Below are 20,412 nucleotides of genomic sequence, written 5' to 3'. Positions count from 1 at the left end.
ATAGCTGTTTTTTACAGTTCAATATTTTGCTCCAGCTAAACTTAAAACAACACTAAAGTTGCTTTATTTTAGTTGTAATCCACTCTCTTTCCCGATCTCATTCTTTTATGTCCAAGTTGGTTTTGCGTTGCATCAATGTGAGGGAGAACCCCATGCCATGTTTGCTATTTATCTGCCCCCCTGCATTTTCTCATCTAGAAACTGTCAGGCCCCTTTAAACAAAAATTAAAAGAAACATTTCGTAGCCTGAAACTGCACTCTTTCAGGGTTGTAAGCCTGGAGCTAATATTTACGACTGAAACATAAATCTGTGAAAATAGGTTTTCATAATGGAAACACTGCCTTAGCCATTATTCTAGATGACAAACAACACTGCTGTACTAAGTACGCTTCAGCGAGGACTCGCCGTTTCTGAAACATGACTGATTTTGACCTTTTCAAACAATTTATTAATTAATAAAGACTGCAGGAAATGAGCCCTGTTATATTTGCTACTAAAGACATTTTTAAAGCCAGTGCCCAGTAGCTTTATAAAAACAGCAGGCAAATAGGCTTCCCCATTAATATTTTAACAAGACTTATATCTCCTGTGGAAGGTCAGGCTTTCTAATTTGCACCCGTTTTGTATCATCACTGCAGATCACCACACTTGTTCCCCATTGGCCAGTCCAATGTCACCTCATTCTCTGTCCTCAAACCCGTCTTCGAGGGACTCTTCACCAAGCCGAGACTTTTCTCCTGCCGTTGCAAACCCGAAGCCACCAATCATCATCCATCGGGCTGGGAAAAAATACGGCTTCACTCTGCGTGCTATTCGCGTCTACATGGGAGACAGCGACGTCTACACTGTGCACCACATGGTCTGGGTATGTCTCTGCTTTTCGAACAGATTGTCCCTTGACGGCATTTATCCCCTGTCCTGATTCAGACCCAAATGGAACAAGTAGTGAAATAAAGCCCTGTGGGCTTTATCTGGCAGAGCCATTCACGAAACCATTATGGCGTTTTGCTTTGCCTTTCCCAGTGATGTGAATCAGCATCCTCCACTAAGCATATATGTTAAGGGGGTGTGTGTGTATGTATCCTCTTGCCCCCTATTGGGGTTGTCACAGGAGGGTCAATTAAAGATAATTCATCCTGAGCTGTTACCAATGATCGTCTGCTTCAAATTAGCTCAGTCCACTGGGATTTTCAAGGCAGCCACTCGTACTTGATTACAAGCCGTTAAGCATTATTGCCCTTCTATCGATTGCCCTGGGATTTGGCATTCCAGTTATCTGTGTATTATGGCAGAGGATATTAACTGCCTATGTATCCCTCTCCCCAACCCGCGTGTTCCTTGGCAGTGTGCACGACTTAGCTGGAAACATTTCCCTCGAAGCAGTGTTTAGGATTTAAATTGCACTCCTTCTCCAGTTCAAGGAGAGAAAGGAGCGAAAGGCCGTTTATTAATTTCCTCACATCTCTGCGTGTTGGAGACCTCATTAAGAGTTTTAGGCTTTGTACCTGGTAGCCATTCTTTGATGCTAATCATTATGTAGAAAAGTCATCTGGAACTGAGTCTTTCCTTTGCTCCCCTCTGTTTGTCCTTGAAAAAAAATCTGTGTTTCTTAAGTTTCCGGCTCTGCAACCCTTTCAGACCCAGAGAGAGCCCGCGCCTTTCTCTGCTGCAGTAAGTGCAAGCATCAGTGACTCCTCACCCAGCTGTGTCCTTGCACTTTTGGAAGGTTGCAGGCCTTTCTTTCCAAGGTCAGGATGTCTGGTAGCAATGTAAGCGGGGTGTATAGGACACCCGGGCTTAGTAAAGCATGGGAGGTGGAAGAAGAGCTGGTACTGAGGATCAGATGGACATGACAAGCAGTCTTACTGCACAGGACCTTGCCTTACAGAAAGCTGAGTAAAGTTACAGTCTCGTTAGCCAGTTTCCAAAATATATGCTTACTCGTTCCAGAGGGCAAAGGACTCATTAGCCCAGCATGTTTTGATACGTGAATCAGGGATGTCCAAAGTTGTTGTATTTAATGGCAGGAAAGGTATGGGGAGGCAGCATTAAACCTGTGCTTTGGGGTTTAATCCGGTTCTGAATGGTTGGAGAGAAGGATGAGACAGGATATGGAAGCAGATTACACCACAGCACGTAACCATGCGACCACTGTCAGGTGAAATACTGGACTAGGTAGACTCTGAGTCTGATCCAGTCAACTGTTCATTACATTGTCAAGTAAAATGTTTCCCTCTGATTAACAGCATGTGGAAGAAGGAGGCCCAGCCAGTGAAGCAGGTCTGCGGGAAGGTGATCTGATAACTCACGTCAACGGGGAGCCTGTCAACGGCCTAGTGCATACGGAAGTGGTGGAGCTGATCCTGAAGGTAGGCCTGAACATGCCTGAATGGGGCAGTCCAGGAATCAGCTAATAGCTAGTATCCAACAGGTTTAGGAATGGACTGGCAGGTGGTCATTTTGAATGCAAGCAGGGCTCTGACCCAACATTTCTATTGCATCTCCCCAACTATCTAGCTCGCCCAGTACAAAATAGTGCCAAACAGATCTTGCTTCTTGTGTAGCCCCTGGACCCTTATGGCTGTAACTCAGTTCCCAGATAAACTGTCGGTCTTCCCTTAAATCTCCAGAATTGTCTGCTTGCACTTTAAACCGATATTCATTTAATATCTGTGGAGAAAGGAGCCTATCAGCGATATTCTGCAGCTGCAAGAGAGGTGCCTGTTTGTTACTGGGGTATTTGGAAGCAGTCAGCAGATTAACACGTCGTGATTTTAACAATCCCTTTGTATCATTTGAAGAAACAAGTCCCCTCAAATGCTCCCAATTACTTTTATTTTGCTTTAGGCTGTTAACATCAGTGGCTGTCCATGCCATTTTATCAAGGATTATTGTCATCAATATTTAAAGCAGGCTTTATAAATATTGTTCAGATTACTCAGGTAAATGTCTTCTGTTTTGATAACCTCCTCTGAGCTGAGTGCATTTATTGAAATAAGATCCAACTCTTTCACAGAGGTGTTGGGTTGGAGCACAAGGAAGTGAGGTATTTTGTTAGGTGCGTTAAGGGGGCCAGGCTGCCCAAGCGATGGGAACAGGACCACATCGATGAATGCTGCCATGCCAGAAATACTAGGTGAAAGATAAAGCTGCTGACTCTTGGGTTGTCATGACTAGCATTCGTTCGGCTCCCCTCACCATATCTGGGTAGTGTGTGAGGCTTAACTTCAGGCCTTCAGACACCTCACTTTCCGTGTTCCTTGTAGTTTAAGCAGTCAGCTTGGGAAACCAAGACCCTAAAGGGGTCTGTTTGTGCACCTGTTAGTAAAGACCAGATGGAGATGCAAAGAGGGAAAGGGAAGAAAGCAGGGAAGCCAGTGATAGACCAGTAGCCCACTCACTTAGCCCCTGGCACTGCCACCGTCTAAGCAGCAATTCTTCTTTTATGTATTCATCAGAGCGGAAACAAGGTGTCTATCTCTACCACCCCCTTTGAGAACACATCCATCAAAGTCGGGCCAGCTCGAAAGGCCAGCTACAAATCCAAAATGGCGCGTAGGAACAAGAAGAGCAAAACCAAAGAAGGGCAGGAAAGGTGAGTTAGATTCTTCCTGTGAAGATCAGTGTTATCGAGCTGGGCTTTGTCAAAGCACTTTCTATGCACTAAGGTCTTGTGTCGGTGCATGCTAAATTGAGCATGTGCAAGAGGCTTCTGAATGTGAGTAATTCGTGTGGTTTTATAAATGAGTAACTTCCAGTCCCTTTTTGCAGCAAGAAGAAGAGTTCATTGTTCAGGAAGATCACGAAGCAGGCTTCGCTGCTGCACACCAGCCGCAGTTTATCTTCACTCAACCGCTCCCTGTCTTCTGGAGAAAGTGTTCCTGGTTCTCCGACTCATAACCTGTCTCCTCGGTCACCCACACAGAGCTACAGATCTACTCCAGAGTCTGTACATTCAGGTAACAAAACAATGGGCCAGCTTGATTTTTTTTTAACGGCCTCATTCATAAAGCAACAAACAGAATAGTGAGTTAGTTTGTTTGCACTTGAAAGCAGCGGGAGCTGTGTACTTTTATTTTCTTGTGGGCAGATGAAAGCTTAATTCCAATCTGTGTTCATTATGCAATGAAGAGCAAGTAATGAACTACACCACACTCTCTGTGCATGTTCGATGAAAGTTTGTGTTGTAAGATGCAATTGATTTCCAGAGTATTTTGACTCTTTTCTATAATACATCACAGCAAAAGATTCAAAACATTGGGGAAAAAGTCAATCTTGAAAATTTCATCAGGTACAGGATTAAGAAACTTGCATCCTAAAAATAAGAACAAAGAAATGTGGTTTTACTTACATAATGCTCAAACAGCAGCAAATGCTTTTTCATGGAGTTTCTGCACACTACACTGATTTTCTGGTACTGAGTATATGAATGTAGAATCATAGAAAATGAGGGGTGAAGGGATCTCAGGACGTCACATCTAATCCAGCTCCCTGCTCCAAGCAGGACCAGCCCCAACTACATCATCCCAGACAATACACTAACCAGTATAACTCTATTGGAAACCAAAGTACACTGCATTTTGTAGTCTCTTTGCAATGGGCTCTTATGGTAATTGGACAAACCCCTGTGCAAGAAAGAGTATTTGCATTACTTTGCTTAATAATAAACTATTGTAATAATTTTCTTTTCCTCTTTGTTTTTTTTTTGAAGTTGGTGGAAATTCTTCCCAGAGCAGCTCTCCTAGCTCCAGTGTCCCCAACTCTCCAGCGAGCTCCGGGCACATCCGGCCTAGTTCTCTGCATGGGCTAGCACCGAAGCTTCAGCGACAGTACAGATCACCAAGGCGTAAATCAGCAGGAAATATCCCCCTCTCGCCACTGGCTCACACTCCGTCACCGACCCCACAGTCCACATCGCCACAGCGCTCTCCTTCTCCTTTGCCTGGGCATTCAGTTGGCAGCTCCAGTATTATTCAGTCCTTTCCTGTAAAGCTACACTCCTCCCCACCATTGGTGAGGCAGATTTCCAGACCCAAAAGTGCTGAGCCCCCCCGTTCTCCTCTCCTGAAGAGAGTCCAGTCTGCTGAGAAGCTGGCTGCTTCCCTGTCCTCCTCTGAAAAGAAGCTGGCTTCCTCTCGCAAGCACAGCTTGGATATCTCCCACTCTGAATTTAAGAAGGAGATGCTGCAGCGAGATCCTAGCCTCCAGAGTTTACAGGAATCGATGAATGAAACAACAGGAGGCAAAGTGGGGCTCGCAGAGAAAGGCATGTTGCAAAAGCCAACTTCCAGGAAGCTGGGTGCTATTCGACAAGACAGGGTGGAGAGAAGAGAGTCTCTTCAAAAGCAGGAGGCCATTAGGGAAGTTGATTCTTCTGAGGATGAAACTGATGATGGTTCGGAGGATAGCCAAGATGGGAGAAGATTAGATAGGCCTCCCGGCAGCGAAAATCAGGGCTCCGATTCTTTTAATGATGATAAGTTTCCTTCTAAATTGGAAAGCAAAGATAGTATTGAAGATGATGCTTTTCTGCCTGAGGATCCAAAAGGTGCAGAGGACTCGCAGAACGTAACTGGTCAGCAGCCCCCGGCTAACTTGGAGATGCTGCAGAGCAGTCACCAGTCACCACCTGAGAGTCTCTCAGGAACTTCTCCAGGAAAACCTAGCAGCGTTGAGAAGCCACTGCCCTTGCCAGGAGCAACAGCAAAAGAGTATGAGCTGGCAGACAGCAAAGCTCTTGAGCCTGGCAGCCAAGGAGACGCCTCTTACGAGGGAATCAAAGACTCTGGGAAAACTGTGAGTGTTCAGAGAAGTCCAGATCGCGCAGAATATACTACGAGCCCATCCGCAAAACTCCTTCAGTTGGAACAAGGCAACTCTTCAGGTGCCTCCTGCAGTAGTGACAGCCTGAAGGAGTCTCTTCTGACAGAAGCGAGTCCAAAAAAGCAAGATTCGAAACCGTCATTAGCACTTTCTCCTTGTTGCACAACGGGTATAACCTCTCCTCTCTCGCTAAGCCAAATGGACTGCAAAGAGAAAAGTCCTAAGCAGGAACTTCACCCTGTAGAACAAAGCAACAGGCTTCAGCCCCTGGAAAATATCAGCGAACCCACCTGCAAAAGTCCCAGCGCTGAAAAGCATCAAAGCTCATCCCACGTAGAGAGCACTCCGAAAAGCAAGAGCCTACCGGCAATGAGTACAATGAGTCCAAGTAGTTCAGCAAGTGCTGCACCTTCAAGTCCCCACATCCCAAGTACCGGCGAAAAAGCTCTGCTGGTGTCTCAGTTGATTCCTGTAGCTCAAAGTGTGTTGGGTCCAGTAAAGCTCAGCCTTTCTGGTACAAGGGAGCTGGAGAAGAGAAAGGAGCTTTCCCATGTGGACCTGTCTTGTAAGGGGGAGAAAGAGCCAAAACAGAGGCGGCAGGAAACCCTCCAGGGGAGCCCACGTCAAGAGAAAGCCCAACCTGCCACGGACAGCCTTCCTCGAACGTGCAGGCACTGCACGCAGCCCACCAAGCCGGCAAGGTCTTGGGAGCCAGAGTGTCTGGCACCCGCGAGGAAGGAGCCCAGCTTGGGCAGCCGTAAGATACCGGAGGCCTCGGGGGACACCTGGAGGATGTCTCCATTGAAGGATGTGCTACATGCTCCCGGAAAACAGGTTCTTCGAGCCTCCCCTTTACCAGATGGCAGCACAAAGCCTTGTCAAGAGGAGACTCTGCTGCAGGGGAGTCGCAAAGAGGCTGGAGGTCAATCAAAACCACAAGACTTCCCCTTGTCTCGCGATGGTGCTGTCCGGAAAACATAGCAGCATTCCCTGGCTCCGTGGACTTGAGCGTTCTCCGCTGGGAAAGCGAGACTGTGTGTCTGAAATTGTATGATACACTAATATAAAATAGAACTGGTGTACATCTATTTTTTGGGGAGGGGTTTTTTCATACTGCTTTTTTGCCCTTTTCTTCATCCTGGCTATTCTATTTTTGTACACAGTGTGCTTGCCATTTGAGGTCTCTTTGGAACAGGGTCTCTCTGAAGCGGGGGCTAGGAGAGAGGTTGCAGATTTCTTTCATTGCTTGTCCTGAGCTGAAGGCACACTGTGTACTGATTTCCCTCTAGTTTCGGAATTTATTTCCAATCCCAAAGAATTTTGTGTGCGAAAAAAAGAAAAAAAGGCAGCTCACTTAAACACCTGTTTTTCAGCCTTGTCTTTCGATGTCATTGTTTCTCCAATTCCTTATTTCAGGGCAACTGAAAAAACAGCGACCTTGTTTCATCAGTTATCCTGGCAGTGAAAGCCCTCTTAAGTGCAACCCAGCCCCCCCTCTTTCTTTGTTCCTCTACATATCCAACTGTCTCAAACATATCCTAGAAGCCATTGCTTCTCCGTTATCAGGCTGGGGTGGGGAAACATTCCTATATTTTTTGAACCTTTATTTTTTTAAAACCCATTTCTCTAGTCACCACTGAAACAAGCCTCCAATCCATAGCACGCTCTGTTGTGTTGGTTTGCTTTTCTTTCTGCGTTACAGAACGCATGGTGATTCTTTCTTTTAGCTTTTAAATTTTTAAATGCCTTTTTTTCCTCCCTTTGCCTCCCTTCTTTCTCATCAGAACAAACCGTGCCCGCAGGAAAGGGTGCAGAAGGGTAGGAAAGGGTGCGATACGGTCATTTTAAAGGAATCTCTTAAATTGTAGCACTCTTGGGTATGACTTGGGTAATGTTAAATCCATGTCAAGCGAGTATAGGAAGCGAATCCCTCTTACGGTAGATGTAAATAAGTCGTTGAGGGATTTTAGGTATTCCTGGCCATTCTGACGAGAACCAACAAACCCCACCAAGCTTTCTGTCCTCTGCTGCCTTGGAAAGTGCTGGGAAGAGTCCCGAGTTCTTAAATTATACGGGCGAGCTGCAGACCTCAAAACGGCACACGTGGTATTTCAGCATCTCGGCTTTTATAGGTAGACCATTTCTACTGCTTAATTTACTTGATTCCAGTAGGAATTGTGATTATCTCCTGGGTTCCAGCATTTCTTGGCTTTAAGTGTAACCAACTCTGGCTAACGATCTCTTTGAGAGACTCAGATCAACAGCAGTAGTAGGCTGATAAATAGGTAGTATAATTAGGGCTATGGCACAGTAAGCCATTTCCTTATTTCAGTCAATTAAAACTTACTGTCAGAGTGCTACTGTCATATATCTCAAAATGCTCTTGGCTTTTACCCCAACCTTGTCTTAGTGTATCTGCATGTAGATCATCTGTATCTCCTAGTCGACCAGCTCACGGATCTACTTGGATAGGAAAACTTTTGAACGACGGCTGTCCTTGTAACAGTACTCTAGGCTAAACTCATTATACCACGGTTTCCATTATAAAAATCTTTTCTGCACTTTTGAGTTTCAACTTGTTTTCCCCAAATGTAAGTGTATGTTTTATATAGGAATCATTCTTCCCATCTCTCTTTCTCAACCTGGTTTTAATTTATGATCCATAGCTTTCAAGAACCCATTGGATTTCTTGACCTATATTTTTCCCCTGTAAACCCTGCCTCCCCCTCCCCCCTCTTTTTTTTGGATGTTTGGATTTCATTTTTGGACCAACTGTTTTGTTTGTCTGTTTTAGGATGCTTTTTTATTTTTACATTCAAGTTACTGTTTACTTCGTATATCTGTGTGAATGCATGTGTTCACTGTGGTGCTACGAATGCACTAATAGAAGCCTCCACGCTCCAAAAACAAGTGAACTGTTCTAGTAGCGACCTGTTAGTACCACTCTCTCTTTGATCCTTCCACTGGGATCCATAAGGTAGTTGAATGCAGGTGGATTTGTAACTATAAATCATTACTTTCCTGCCACCCAGTTGAGGGTCCCGTTCCTCTGCCCCCATCAGAGCACTCTTCTCCTGATGGCGGTCTCATCCTGAGCTGGGTGCGGAGCAGTAGTGAGCGCGGAGGGCTGCCTGCGAGGACCTGGGAACACCATCGGTTTGCTCCTGAATGGGTTGATCCATTAAACGTTTCCGAAACACGGTACGACTGACAGTACGAAACCAAACCAAGTGCCTGGTGCAAAGCACTTCTCCCTAAGAAATGCAAGCTAGTTCTGGAGAGCCTGCTCCATGTCCTGGGGTCTAAGGTACAAACCTGTGCTGGGGCATAGCCCCTGCAACGTCTGACTTGGGTCTCTGCGTGATAGGCAAAGCAGCGCACCCACCGACATCAGGCAATGGTAATTCACCCTGCACATGTAACCCCAGTAGTCTGGATCGCTGCGTAAAACAAGCCGTGATTGTGAGGGGTTCGGCTGCAGCCTAGCCTCTTCTTTCAAGCAAAGGCGATTCAGCTTGCAGTGAAAAGAAAACTGCCTGCTTGCTTTTTAATGCATGTGCACCCATTAATTGGGGAGGCAGCTAATGATCCATGGAAGTAAGGAAGTACAGTTTATTTTGAGCGCACAAACAGCGCTGCGTCCAGGAGATCTGCCAGGGTGAGCCTCACGAGGGAGGAAGGTGCGACTAGGTCAGAGGGCTGGGGCCATGGTCATGTCTCCCAGGCAGTGAGGGGAGCTCACAAGGCACCCAGTGACCGCTCGGAGAGCACCAGGTCCATTAGCCACATACTCCCTGCTCTTTGAACTTAACCCGTGGTGCAGCAGTTGTCATCATATGGCTGCCTAAATGGAAGAGTGTGAAGAGGCCCTGACGTGCTTCCACTTTTGCATGATGGCGCCAGAAGTATTTTTGCAACTAATTCAGCTAAAGACTGCACAGGACAAATATTTAGCCACTCAGTTTCCGCACCAATGTGAAACAATAAGTGCAATATTAGACATCCGCCTTTGCAAGCCCAAACAGGCCGGCGTTACTAGGAACATGTCCGTTAATAGGGAAGCCCCAACATCTGTATTCCTGGGCAACATCATCACTTTTCCCGAGATGCCAGGTGCGCAGCCCCCACTCTGTACATTCATTTAAATTTGGCACATTATAGCTGAGCTTTTGAGCAAAAGTTTCCATGGAAAATTGCAACAATGCCCCAGATCTGTGCCAAGATTCATTGCTTGCTTTGCTGAAAGGTAAAAGCAAAAAATCTATATAGTCTTCTCCGCTAATCTCACAGCCATGGGAGAGGTGAGGTGTTAGAAACGATTGTGGTTGCACGTGCGCATTAGCACGGCGTTTTGGAGCAGTTGGAAGCCATTCTTGTACAGAACAACCCGAGTCCGACCATCACGGTGAACCCCGGACTGGATCAGTGCGAGGCAGCGAGTGTGCCTGTGTGTGTGAGATGCACGTAGCCCTCTAAGCACATCACTTTCTTTTTATTTTGGGTGATTTGGGTGTGAGTATTTTCTTTGGCTTGTTTTGGGTTGGGAGTTTGACCTTTGCAGTCCTCCTTCATTTGTGTACACAGGCAACGCATTCCTGCACCGTGCTTCACTTCAGTGTTATTTTCCCCCTTCTCGACTGTTGTTGCATCCAAGGCATCTGAATGGTATTTATTGTAAATAGCAGACTCTTAGCCGTGTCATTGCCACTCCTGGGGTCGGAAGCCGGAGGCCTTCGGCATCTGGCACACTACAGACTGCATTGGGGGACGGGTGAGTGGAGCAATCTGTGGTCTTCATAACCACGCTGCATTCGAGTGTGATTTGGATTTTTTTTTTCTTCCTGCAAGAGGAGGATAACGTCTTTCTCTGGTTTTCTCTTACTGGACGTGAAGGATAATGCTGTACTTCTAGTAGAAGATTTCGACAGACGTGTGTGTTTTACGTTGTGTTCAGTTCTCATACCCAGGCAGCTGGGAGAGCGGCTTTGAAGCTGGGCTCTGTCAAGCTGCGTCACTCAGCACTTGGCTAGAGAAGAGAGAAGTGTGGGATTTAAGTGTTTTTAGAAACTTGAACAATTGCCACATAATAGCGGTGCAATAATTTTTATTCCTGTTGTGCCTGCATGTTGATGTTAAAATTCTCCTAAATAAATTTTTTTTTTTACATAAGTACGGGCTTGTTGTTCGCTTCCTGGCTGCCCTCACTTTAAATTGTTTCCCCTGGAAAAGATGCAGCATGGCGCTGTGGTTTCACGCTGCCAGCTTAAAACTTATTTGGCAGCACACTGTGCTTTGAGGATGCCGCGCTCGGCCGACCCTGCTGACTCCCGGGGCACAGGAGATGGCTGCAGGATAGCAGCATGGCACCAGCACCCGATAGATCCAGAGATCTCGGCACGGTCGTCTCGGGCCCCTCTGTCCTGTGGGTCAGTTGGTTTCTGCCTCTGCGCTTAGCACAGTGCTTGACCTCCACCACCACAGGCTCGATTCCCATCCTGAGCTCTGTAGATTCCCACTTTGGTTTTAGACCATTCCCATTGCTGAGCCTACAGAGAAACACAAGGGAGGGGGACGGGGACAAGAAGCTGGACAGGAGCCAGCAGTGCGCCCGTGGTGCCAAGAAGGTGACCGGCATCCTGGGCTGCATCGGTAGGAGCGCTGCCAGCAGATCGAGGGCAGTGATCCTTCCCCTCTGTTCAGCACTGGGGAGGCCACATCTGGAGTCCTGTGTCCAGCTGTGGCCCCCCACTGCAGAAAGGATGTGGACACATTGGAGAGAGTCCAGTGGAGGGCAATGAAAATGGTTGTGGGGCTGGGGACAGGACTGGTGAGGAGAGGCTGAGGGACCTGGGTTTATTTGGTCTGGAGAAGAGAAGACCAAGGGGGATTGAACAGCAGCCGTCACCTCCCTGCCGGGGGTTGCAAAAAGGATGGAGCTGGACTGGTCTCAGTGGGGGCAGATGACAGGACAAGGAGCAATGGGCTCAAGCTGCAGCAAGGGAAGTTGAGGTTGGATATTAGGAAAAACTTCCTCATGAGGAGGGTAGTAAAGCACTGGAAAAGGCAACCCAGAGAGGTTGGGGACTCTCCATCCTTGGAGGTGTTTAAGACCCAGGTAGATGAAGCCTTGTCTGGGATGATGTAGTTGGGGCTGGTCCTGCTTGGAGCAGAGGTTGGACTAGATGTGACTCCCGAGCTCGCTTCAGCCCCCATTGTCTGCGAGTCTAAGAAGTACTTAGTTACAGAAGGAAATGTGAAGTGGGAAAAGAAGGGGAAATGCAGCCCACCTGAGAAGCTGTTCTTTAACAGGAGGATAAAAACCAAGTCAAGCCCCTTCTGCTAATGGTGGAGGTGCTTGTTTTCAAACTCTGAGTCTCCAAGCTCGAGGGGAGCTGGCACCTTCCTACGTGTGCACAGTCCTGCTGGTTCTCGCTGGGTTGATGTCTGCCAGGACCAGTCAGTGAATGGAGCTCCGCTTAATCCTCCGTACATTGCAGCGTGCTGGACACACCTGTATCGCAGAACAAAACGTGCGTATGTGCAACCAAATGTATGCTGAGCACAGGATCCAAGGAGCAGTGCTGGCACCTCGGGTGTAGGGTGCTGTAAGGTAGACGCAGCACCAGCTGACACCCGTAACCAGCCAAATTTAATACAGCATCTATCTTACACTTGAGCACCACTGCATGCAGCTCGACAGCAGGGCGCCCTGGACCTCTTTGGGGATAACCAGTGCTGAATCCTTTGACCTGTCAGCTGCTCCTTCAGCGTGCAGGGTCTTTGGGCGATCTCCCCAGCTGCTCCGTGAGGTCTGGCAGGGGCATGGGGCAGGGCGGTATAATCAAATCCTTGCAGCTGAGTTGACCCTGCTTTGTTGCAGTGCCATTGCCGAGGTCACGAAGAATCCTGCATCCTCCCGGTCTTGAACGGCAGCCGCCCAATGTTGCGGGGGTGAAATCTGGCTGCATGAAAGTCGACGGGAGTTTTGCCGCGTCTCTGGTTCTCTCTTCCTGGACACAAAGGATAAGTTTAATACATCAGGCAGGTGAGGACAGCACCACAAACCTCAGATAAAATGGTGACATCAAGGGGAGTTTTGATACTCACCCCCCCTTCATCTGAGATCTCTGGTGCCATGCCACAAACCGGCTCGGTGTCCTCAGTGGTGGCCAGAAGCAAGGTCTGTCTGGTCCTCTCTTTTATCTTTGCCCAGATGTGCCCTGAGCAAGGGCACCTTGTGCCTGAAAGGTTTTCTACCAGCTTTCCCAACTGTATAGCTTGCCCAGTCGCACATTCCTGGGACCATTGCGGCTATGGGGACACGCCACCCCTACTACAACGTGTCTGCTTGCGACGGCGCCGTACTGCGATCCTTGTGACGGGGAGGTGGTCTGTGTCCCTAGAGACCTGGAAGGAAAAAGCTTAAAGCCCAGGCATTAGCAGGGTCCCCCACACTCTGGCCAGCCCGTACAAAGCACTTGCTCCAAGCACCCTCTCGACCTGTCCATCCTTTGTATCAGGACACAAACCTCCCTCGTGCTTTCTGCTCCTGTGAGCTCTGCAGGGGTGCAAGCTGGTTACTTCGGAGCAGCCGGGATCTTGCTTCCTGCCTGGTGGTGACCGGTGCTCTGAACATCGGCACCCCCAAAACCCGATAGCACGCTGTTTGTGTCTCCTTGATGGCTGCACTCCTTTCAACCGCAGAGTAAAGGCAAGTCAGGACCAAAGGACTGGCAGCGCAGCCGGCGCTAGCAAGATGCCTTTGCAAGGGGAGTTTTGACGTCATTTCATAGAATCATAGAAGTGGGCTCGAAGGGACCTTTAGATCTTCAAGTCCGACCCCCCGCCTGGGCGGGAGAAAAGACTGGACTCAAGTGAGTCCAGCCAGGTAGGCATCCAGCCTCTTCTTAAAGACCCCCAGGGTAGGGGCCAGCACCACTTCCCTTGGAAGTTGGTTCCAGCTCCTAGCTGCCCTGACCGTGAAGTCGTTCTTGCGGATGTCCAATCTATACCTCCTCTCTAATAATTTGTGTCCATTGTTCCTTGTCATGCCAGGGTGGCTAGGGGAAACAGTGTCTCCCCCAAACCCTTCTGGTCCCCCCTAGTGAGTTTATAGATAGTCACCAGGTCCCCAAATTAAAAATGTTGTTTAATCATTTTTCTTTTTCTTACAACAGGTTGCAAACGCGACTTCCTTTGTCTCCAGGGTATTCTCCAGAGAGAGAGAGAGAGATCCACGCGGCGACAAGGCTGTCAGCCAGGGGCATAGCTGTCTGCTCTACGTGACGCCCAGGCTCGGCACCAGGGGTGTGCCTTTTGTTTCCACACTTGGCACCTAATGTGGAGCAAATGCACTGTCCCTTTCCTGTGGCGATCAACCAGGCACCCTGCCCTGCTTCCTCTACCAGCATGGGAGGGAGGGCGGTTGAAGGACGCACTGTGCTGGGTCCCAGGTGGGGTGCAGGTGCAGGTGCAGTGCGTCGTTCCTAGCTGGAAGCTGAGGGGTGGTTTCTTGGGGTGTCTGCGGCGACAGCTGGAAAAGTAAAGCCTGATAAACAACAGGTGCAAACACAGTGCATGCTAAGGGAAGCGTCTTCAGCCCTGGGGGTGGATGCTGCAGTCCCAAAGTCAAGATGCCTTGGCGCGCCGCACTTTTGCTGTCTTGGAGGATTACACTCGTGCCAGCGAAACCCTTTTTACTGTTGAACGTGAGCACCCCTGGGGCTCAGTGCACTGTAGCTCCTGCCCGCCGGCTCTGAGATCAGGAGGGGTGGGCCATTGTATACCGAGGGTCCTGCCATGTGGATAGAAACCAGCTATAAAGTTCAAGCACTAACTTTGTAGCTGTTTTGGCTTTTTTTTATAACTGGATGGCCATTTTTATGGCATGATGAATGCTTTGCACATGTGGCCCGTCTAAACTTATTGTGCAGTTAACCAGTGAATTGAGTAATGATTACTTGCACGCGTAGTGGTCTTATTTTTGCATGCGTGGCCGGTCTAAACTCCTGGTGCAATTCACCAGTTAATTGTGCAATATGTGTAACGTGTAGCAGAGGCCTGAGCTGATTTCATTTCGTGAACCAGGTGCAAGAACCTAAATGGGTGCCTCGCTGTGCTGAGCCGGGGATGTGCTGGGCCCCAGCGGTGGAGCCTGACCTGGTTGAAATCGGTGGCAAGGCTCCCCTGTGATTTCAGTGAGATCAGGGTCTTGCCCACAGCGTGCTGATTTACGGGGACGGGCAAGGCCTATTTAGAGGCATGCAGGAGAGATAGGTGCCACCTTCCCTTGATCTGGAAGACAGTTAAGCCCCTCACTTCTTCTGTGACTTCAGAGTCCTACTCAGAGCAAAACCTGCCACCATCCTCAGTGCAACGCCTTGCTCAAGCCAAGAGCAAGCCCACGTTCCTCAGGCCTACTACCTGCGACAGCAGGGACGGATGTGCTCTGCATGGGAGGATCATGGAGCAGATGCTCGTAAGCTTTGCCGGCTGAAAGATCTGAATTCTTCCCCCACTGCCATGTCTTTCCTTTAAAAAAAATCCCCTTTGCAGCTGCTAAAAGCATTCCTGACATGGAAGTTAAGCATTAATAAGGGATTAACAGCAGCCTTCAACTCCTTGAAGGCGGGGGTGGGGTTTGAAGAAGGATGGAGCTGGGCTGGTCTCAGTGGGGGCAGACGACAGGACAAGGAGCAATGGGCTCAGGCTGCAGCAAGGGAAGTTGAGGCTGGATATTAGGAAAAACTTTCTCACTAGGAGGGTGGTGAAGCACTGGAATAACCCGAAGAGGTGGTGGGATCTCCATCGTTGGAGGTGTTGAAGACCCAGGTAGACAAAGCCTTGGCTGGGATGATGTAGGTGGGGCTGGTCCTGCTTGGAGCAGGGGGCTGAACTAAATGCGAACTCCCAAGGTCCCTTCAACCCTCATTTTCTGCATGAAACCTCAAGGGCACACGAGTTGGGCAGTTCTGAAAGTGAAGTTGCAGCAAGAACATTTTGGTGGGTTCCTCATATGCCCGCAGCACTTCATATTTGTATTTACCTTGTTGCCCTTGAGCTGGAGGGTGTTTTACCACGAATCAAAAGGGTAGCTGCGGTTCCAGGAGGAACCATCATTTCTGAACCTTTTTTGACACGTGGCTGCTTTTTAATTCAGCCTCTGTGTTTACGGGCTCCTTTGTAGATCTCTTGCTTGCAAGGAGGCTGTGCGGAGGCATGGCCGAGGTTGCAAAACTCAAGCAAGTTTGAGGCTTGAGTTTGCAAAACCAGGGTTGAGGCTCAAGCAGTAGCATTAATGTAGCCAGGGCAAGTTTCTATCATGGCGGTCTTGTGCATAAGTGCTCTGATAGGCTTGTGGTTTGGTATCTGCAAAACTTGCCTTCTAGCGAGAGGTGAAATATGTTTGGTCTCTACAGCTTGTTGCCAAGAAGCTCAAAACAAGGTGGCCAGGGACCCCCGGGAGGTAGTTTGCTGATTGCTGGCAGCTTCGCTGGTGAAAAGCAGAACCGGATGGAGCGGTTGGAAGCTCAAGCCAGACCCCGCCGGACAGAAGGAAAGCCCCCGGTTATAGCAGCTGCACTAGGCGGCCGTCAGGCCTTGTAGGCAGGAAACTGCTGCTGGAAATCGTCACATCGAGAGTGGACATCTGTCCACAAGAGATGCTGGGGTCTCGGCCTTGAAGCAGGTCTGGTATGGAGCCCGCATGGCTGGTTCATGTAAAGAGGTGAGATACGAAGCGTCTCTGCTCTCTTCTCCAAGTGTCAACAGGGCCGGGCCAAACGCGTCCCCACGGGGCAGTGCCACTTCTCAGCAGTTCAGGCCGTGGCTCCGAAGCTGATGGTGCTGCCCGGCTGATGTCCCTGCAGAGGGAAACATCAAGAGGAGACACCAACGCCGGGCATCTCTCCAGAGCCTGGCACTTCCCTGGCAGCAAGCCGATAGTGAGTGCTGGGGAAGCCTTGCCAATGCCGAAGGATTAATTGGCGGGCACGTGGTGCTTTGTGCAAAGTGCGATGGGGCTGGTGCACCCAGCCCCATTGCTCACCTGCGGGCAGCTTGAGGGAGGCCTGCTTTCCCGAGGTTGGCTGCACTGTGGGTTTCGAGCAGTCCCTACAGGGAAGTCTTCAAGGTGAGTGTGTCAGGCTGTGCTGGCAAGGCCTTTCTCCAAGGGTGAAGCTTCTGGCTCGCGCACGGGAGCCGGGGTGCAGCGAGCGGGCGCTGGGGTGCAGCGAGCGGGCTCTGGGTGTCCTGTGCATTAGTAGAAGCAAAGCCAAGCCCCCACGGACGATGCAGCTGCTCATCCTGGCTGATTGCAGCAGCAAGGGGAGGGAGGGAAGGAGGAAGCTGCTGGTGACATAAACCAGCTGCCAGCAGCAGAACCAGAGTGAGAGGTTCCCCAAGCCAAGCCCCGCAGCAGTCTGGGATGCATGCAAACAGCCTTGCCTCCGCAGCAAAAGGGGGGTGACCCTCTGGGCATGTGCAGACATTTGCAATCCCAGGAGAAACTCTCCTGGGATTGATTTACCCCTGGTGGTTCCCAGGTGATTTGTTCCCCCCCAGATCAGCCATTTTTATCCTGAGAGAAAAGTCCTGAACATGTGCACACTCATGGCTTCTCCTGGGATAAGACATGGTTCTCTGCTGACAGGCTGCAAGGATCAGTGGGGAGATTTGTCCTGGCTGGTTCCCGGCATGTTTGCTACAGTGAGCAGACGCCGTTCCTCCCCGCAAGTGAGCACACCCCCGGCTCTCCGGTGTTGTGTTGCTGCCTCGGCTATGGGAGGTGAGTCCTTCCCTGGCCTGCCCAATGCTGCGGGAGACTGGCGGTCACATCCCTGGTGCAATCTGGGAACATCCCCCCCCAGGACAGCAAAGCTGTTGCTTGTCTCTGCTGTAGGATCCCATTACTGCAAGGAGGTGGTTCCTGGTGTTACCGTCGTACCAAGGAGCCCTGGTCACAGGCCAGGTCTCTGCTCCATCAGACACTGTACGACCCCAAAGGAAAAAGTCTGCCCTAAAGGGAGTTTTATTGTCTGCGATGAAGCAGCAGGTGGATGCATGTGGGTAGGGGAGGAGAAGGATCGTAGGAGACCATTCTGGTGGGCAGGACTGACCGGTCTCAGCACCCCAGTGGCCAGCTGGGTTGGCCTGGACAAGGGCAGCGAGCTGGTCCATGGCCGGCCTCTTCTCCGGGTCATTCTTTCCTTGGGTTTGGGGAGCACCTGCCTCCTCTGCACGCGGCCCAAATGCTGGGGCTGTGTTCGCCAGCCTGCTGGGGAAGAGTACTTGGGTGGCAGATGGTCCACGGCCAAGAAAGGGCGTTCTCTGTGCCTTGCTTTCCATGCTTTCCCCTTCCCTGAGCTCTTCCGGAGGCAGTGGGCAGCCATAGAATCATAGAAGTGGGGTCAGGAGGGACCTTGAAGATCTTCAAGTCCGACCCCCTGCCTGGGCGGGAGAAAAACTGGGCTAGGTAGGCATCAAGCCTCCTCTTAAAGCCCCCCAGGGTAGGAGCCAGCACCACTTCCCTTGGAAGTTGGTTCCAGATCCTAGCTGCCCTGACCATGAAGTCGTTCTTACGGATGTCTAAACCTCCTCTCCAACAACTTGTGGCCGTTATTCCTTGTTATGCGGGGCAGCGAGGGGAAACAAGGTCTGTCCCAAACCCTTCTGGTCCCCCCTCGTGAGTTTATAGATGGTCACCAGGTCCCCCCATAGCCTTCTCTTGTGAGAGCTGAACAGGTTCAGGTCCCGCAGTCTCTCATTGTAGGATCTGCCCTGTTGTCCCTGGATCATGCAGGTGGCCTCGTCTGGACCCTCTCTATGTTGTCCACATCCCTCCTGAAGTGGGGCGCACAGAACTGGACTCAGTACTCCAGCTGCGACCTGACCAGTGTCGCGTAGAGGGGGAGGATCACCTCCCTGGACCTGCTTGAGATGCACCTGTGGATGCACGACAAGGTGCGGTTAGCCCAGCCAACCGTGACCTCACATTGTCGGCCCATGTTCATCTTGGAGTCAATAATGACTCCAAGATCCCTTTCTGCCTCCGTGCTCTCAAGAAGGGAGTTTCCCATCTTATAAGTGTGCTGCTGGTTACTACTGCCCACATGCAGCACCCTGCACTTGTCAGTATTGAAATGCATCCTGTTTTTGCTAGCCCACTCCTGTAACCTATCCAGGTCTTGCTGCAATCTTTTCCTCCCTACTAGCGTGCTCACCTCACCCCAAATTTTGGTATCATCAGTGAATTTAAACAGGTTGCATTTCACCCCATCGTCCAAATCGCTGATGAAGAAATTGAACAGTGCGGGCCCAAGGACCGAGCCCTGGGGGACTCCGCTGCCCAGTCCTGGCTCTCAGCTCTCCCAATGAAGCCAGGTACAGCCCAGCTGGGGGTGGGGAAATGGTTCTGGTTTGTGAGGCCAGGGGCTCCAGCCAGGATGCCGGTAAGATGCCAGGAGCAGTAGACCCTTTGCTCTGAGCGACAGCCATGCACTGCTGATGGCAGGCACCACCAGCCTACGCTGCATGCTGCTCGACCAAGAGGCATCTGCATCTCTGATGCGTACAGCTCCATGCATGGTGCTCTGGGACGGCAGCCGGCTCGCAGGGTCTGTGCGCTGTCCCCATGCACACAGGACATGGGCACAGCTCCTTGCATGAAGAGCCCTGCACGTGACCCAGGAGATCTGGGCTCTGCCGCAGCCTCCACCAGGCCTAGGTGGACTGTTTTCCCATGCGTTGCCCCCGATACAACTCAGCAGCATGCAGTCGGTGCCGCCTCTCGGAGATAAACCCCCGTCGGCAGAAAGAGCTGGGCCTGTGCTTGGGGTGGAGGAGCGATGCGGAAACACCTCGGTCACAGACTGGGCGAGAGGCCCTGGGGCTACCATCCACGCCCTTGCATCGCAAAGCAATTAAAGCAGAGCAGTGCTGAGTGTCCGGCGATGCTGCGGAGACCCTGTTGCCCCAAGACGGGGAAAGCCAGGGCGTGCGGGAGCGGTAGGCAGGAGCTTGCCAGTAGCATCCAGCATGCCTTCCTCCCCCGGTGTCGACTCGTGCTAAGGAGCCAAATGGGGACCCCCAGCTTGAACCCGGACAGCTGTGGAGTGCAGCCAGACCTTGGATGCGGGCCCGCGGCCTGCTCTCGGACATGGAGAGGCGGAGGCTGTGCGGGGCCCTGCGCCAGTGGGGAAAGGTGGCAGGCCTTTCCCGGGGCGAGCGTCAGGACGTCCCCTCTCTGGTCCCCACAGGAACGTTCAGGGACTCGTCGCTTGGCTGTAAACCGGGTTGTGGCCCCGACAGTCCCGGGAGCAGATGAGAAGCGAGGGCTTCGCGGGACACCCTTTGCTGGGGAGGTGTCGGATGAGCTCTCGGCTGCAAAGTGACCTCCCTCCGGCCTCCTCTTCAGGTCCTGCCGTGTGTCAGGGCAGCCCCCGGCGCTCGTCCCTGCTCGCGCTAGAGGGCAGCCTCGGCTCACGGGAGCAGGGATGGCTTTGCCCCTCGCTTTCTAGGCTCCTCCGGCTGCTGCGCTGGGCCCTGCTGCAAGGCGGGCATGGCCAGGCCTGGGAAGCAGTCGTGGGGCC

At 50.7% G+C, this 20,412-nt stretch overlaps 1 protein-coding gene across 1 annotated transcript in view; it reads left to right on the top strand.

Annotated features, from left to right (window-relative positions):
- MAST2 (microtubule associated serine/threonine kinase 2) overlaps nucleotides 1-8,855 on the top strand; it is a 242,575-nt gene extending 233,720 nt beyond the window's left edge. Inside the window, exons 25-29 of the mRNA XM_019501382.1 lie at nucleotides 640-866; nucleotides 2,248-2,370; nucleotides 3,460-3,596; nucleotides 3,773-3,960; nucleotides 4,713-8,855. Of these exons, the coding sequence (XP_019356927.1) occupies nucleotides 640-866; nucleotides 2,248-2,370; nucleotides 3,460-3,596; nucleotides 3,773-3,960; nucleotides 4,713-6,805 (2,768 nt within the window). The 3' untranslated portion in view covers nucleotides 6,806-8,855. The remainder of the gene's footprint in view (nucleotides 1-639; nucleotides 867-2,247; nucleotides 2,371-3,459; nucleotides 3,597-3,772; nucleotides 3,961-4,712) is intronic.
- The last annotated feature ends 11,557 nt before the right edge of the window (nucleotides 8,856-20,412 follow it).

Source organism: Gavialis gangeticus, unplaced genomic scaffold, assembly GCF_001723915.1.
Source record: "Gavialis gangeticus isolate Ggan-Ray unplaced genomic scaffold, GavGan_comp1, whole genome shotgun sequence".
Classification (NCBI taxonomy): Eukaryota; Metazoa; Chordata; order Crocodylia; family Gavialidae; genus Gavialis; species Gavialis gangeticus.
The sequence above is the reverse complement of the archived record's forward strand: the minus strand, read 5'-3'. Positions and strand labels throughout refer to the sequence as shown.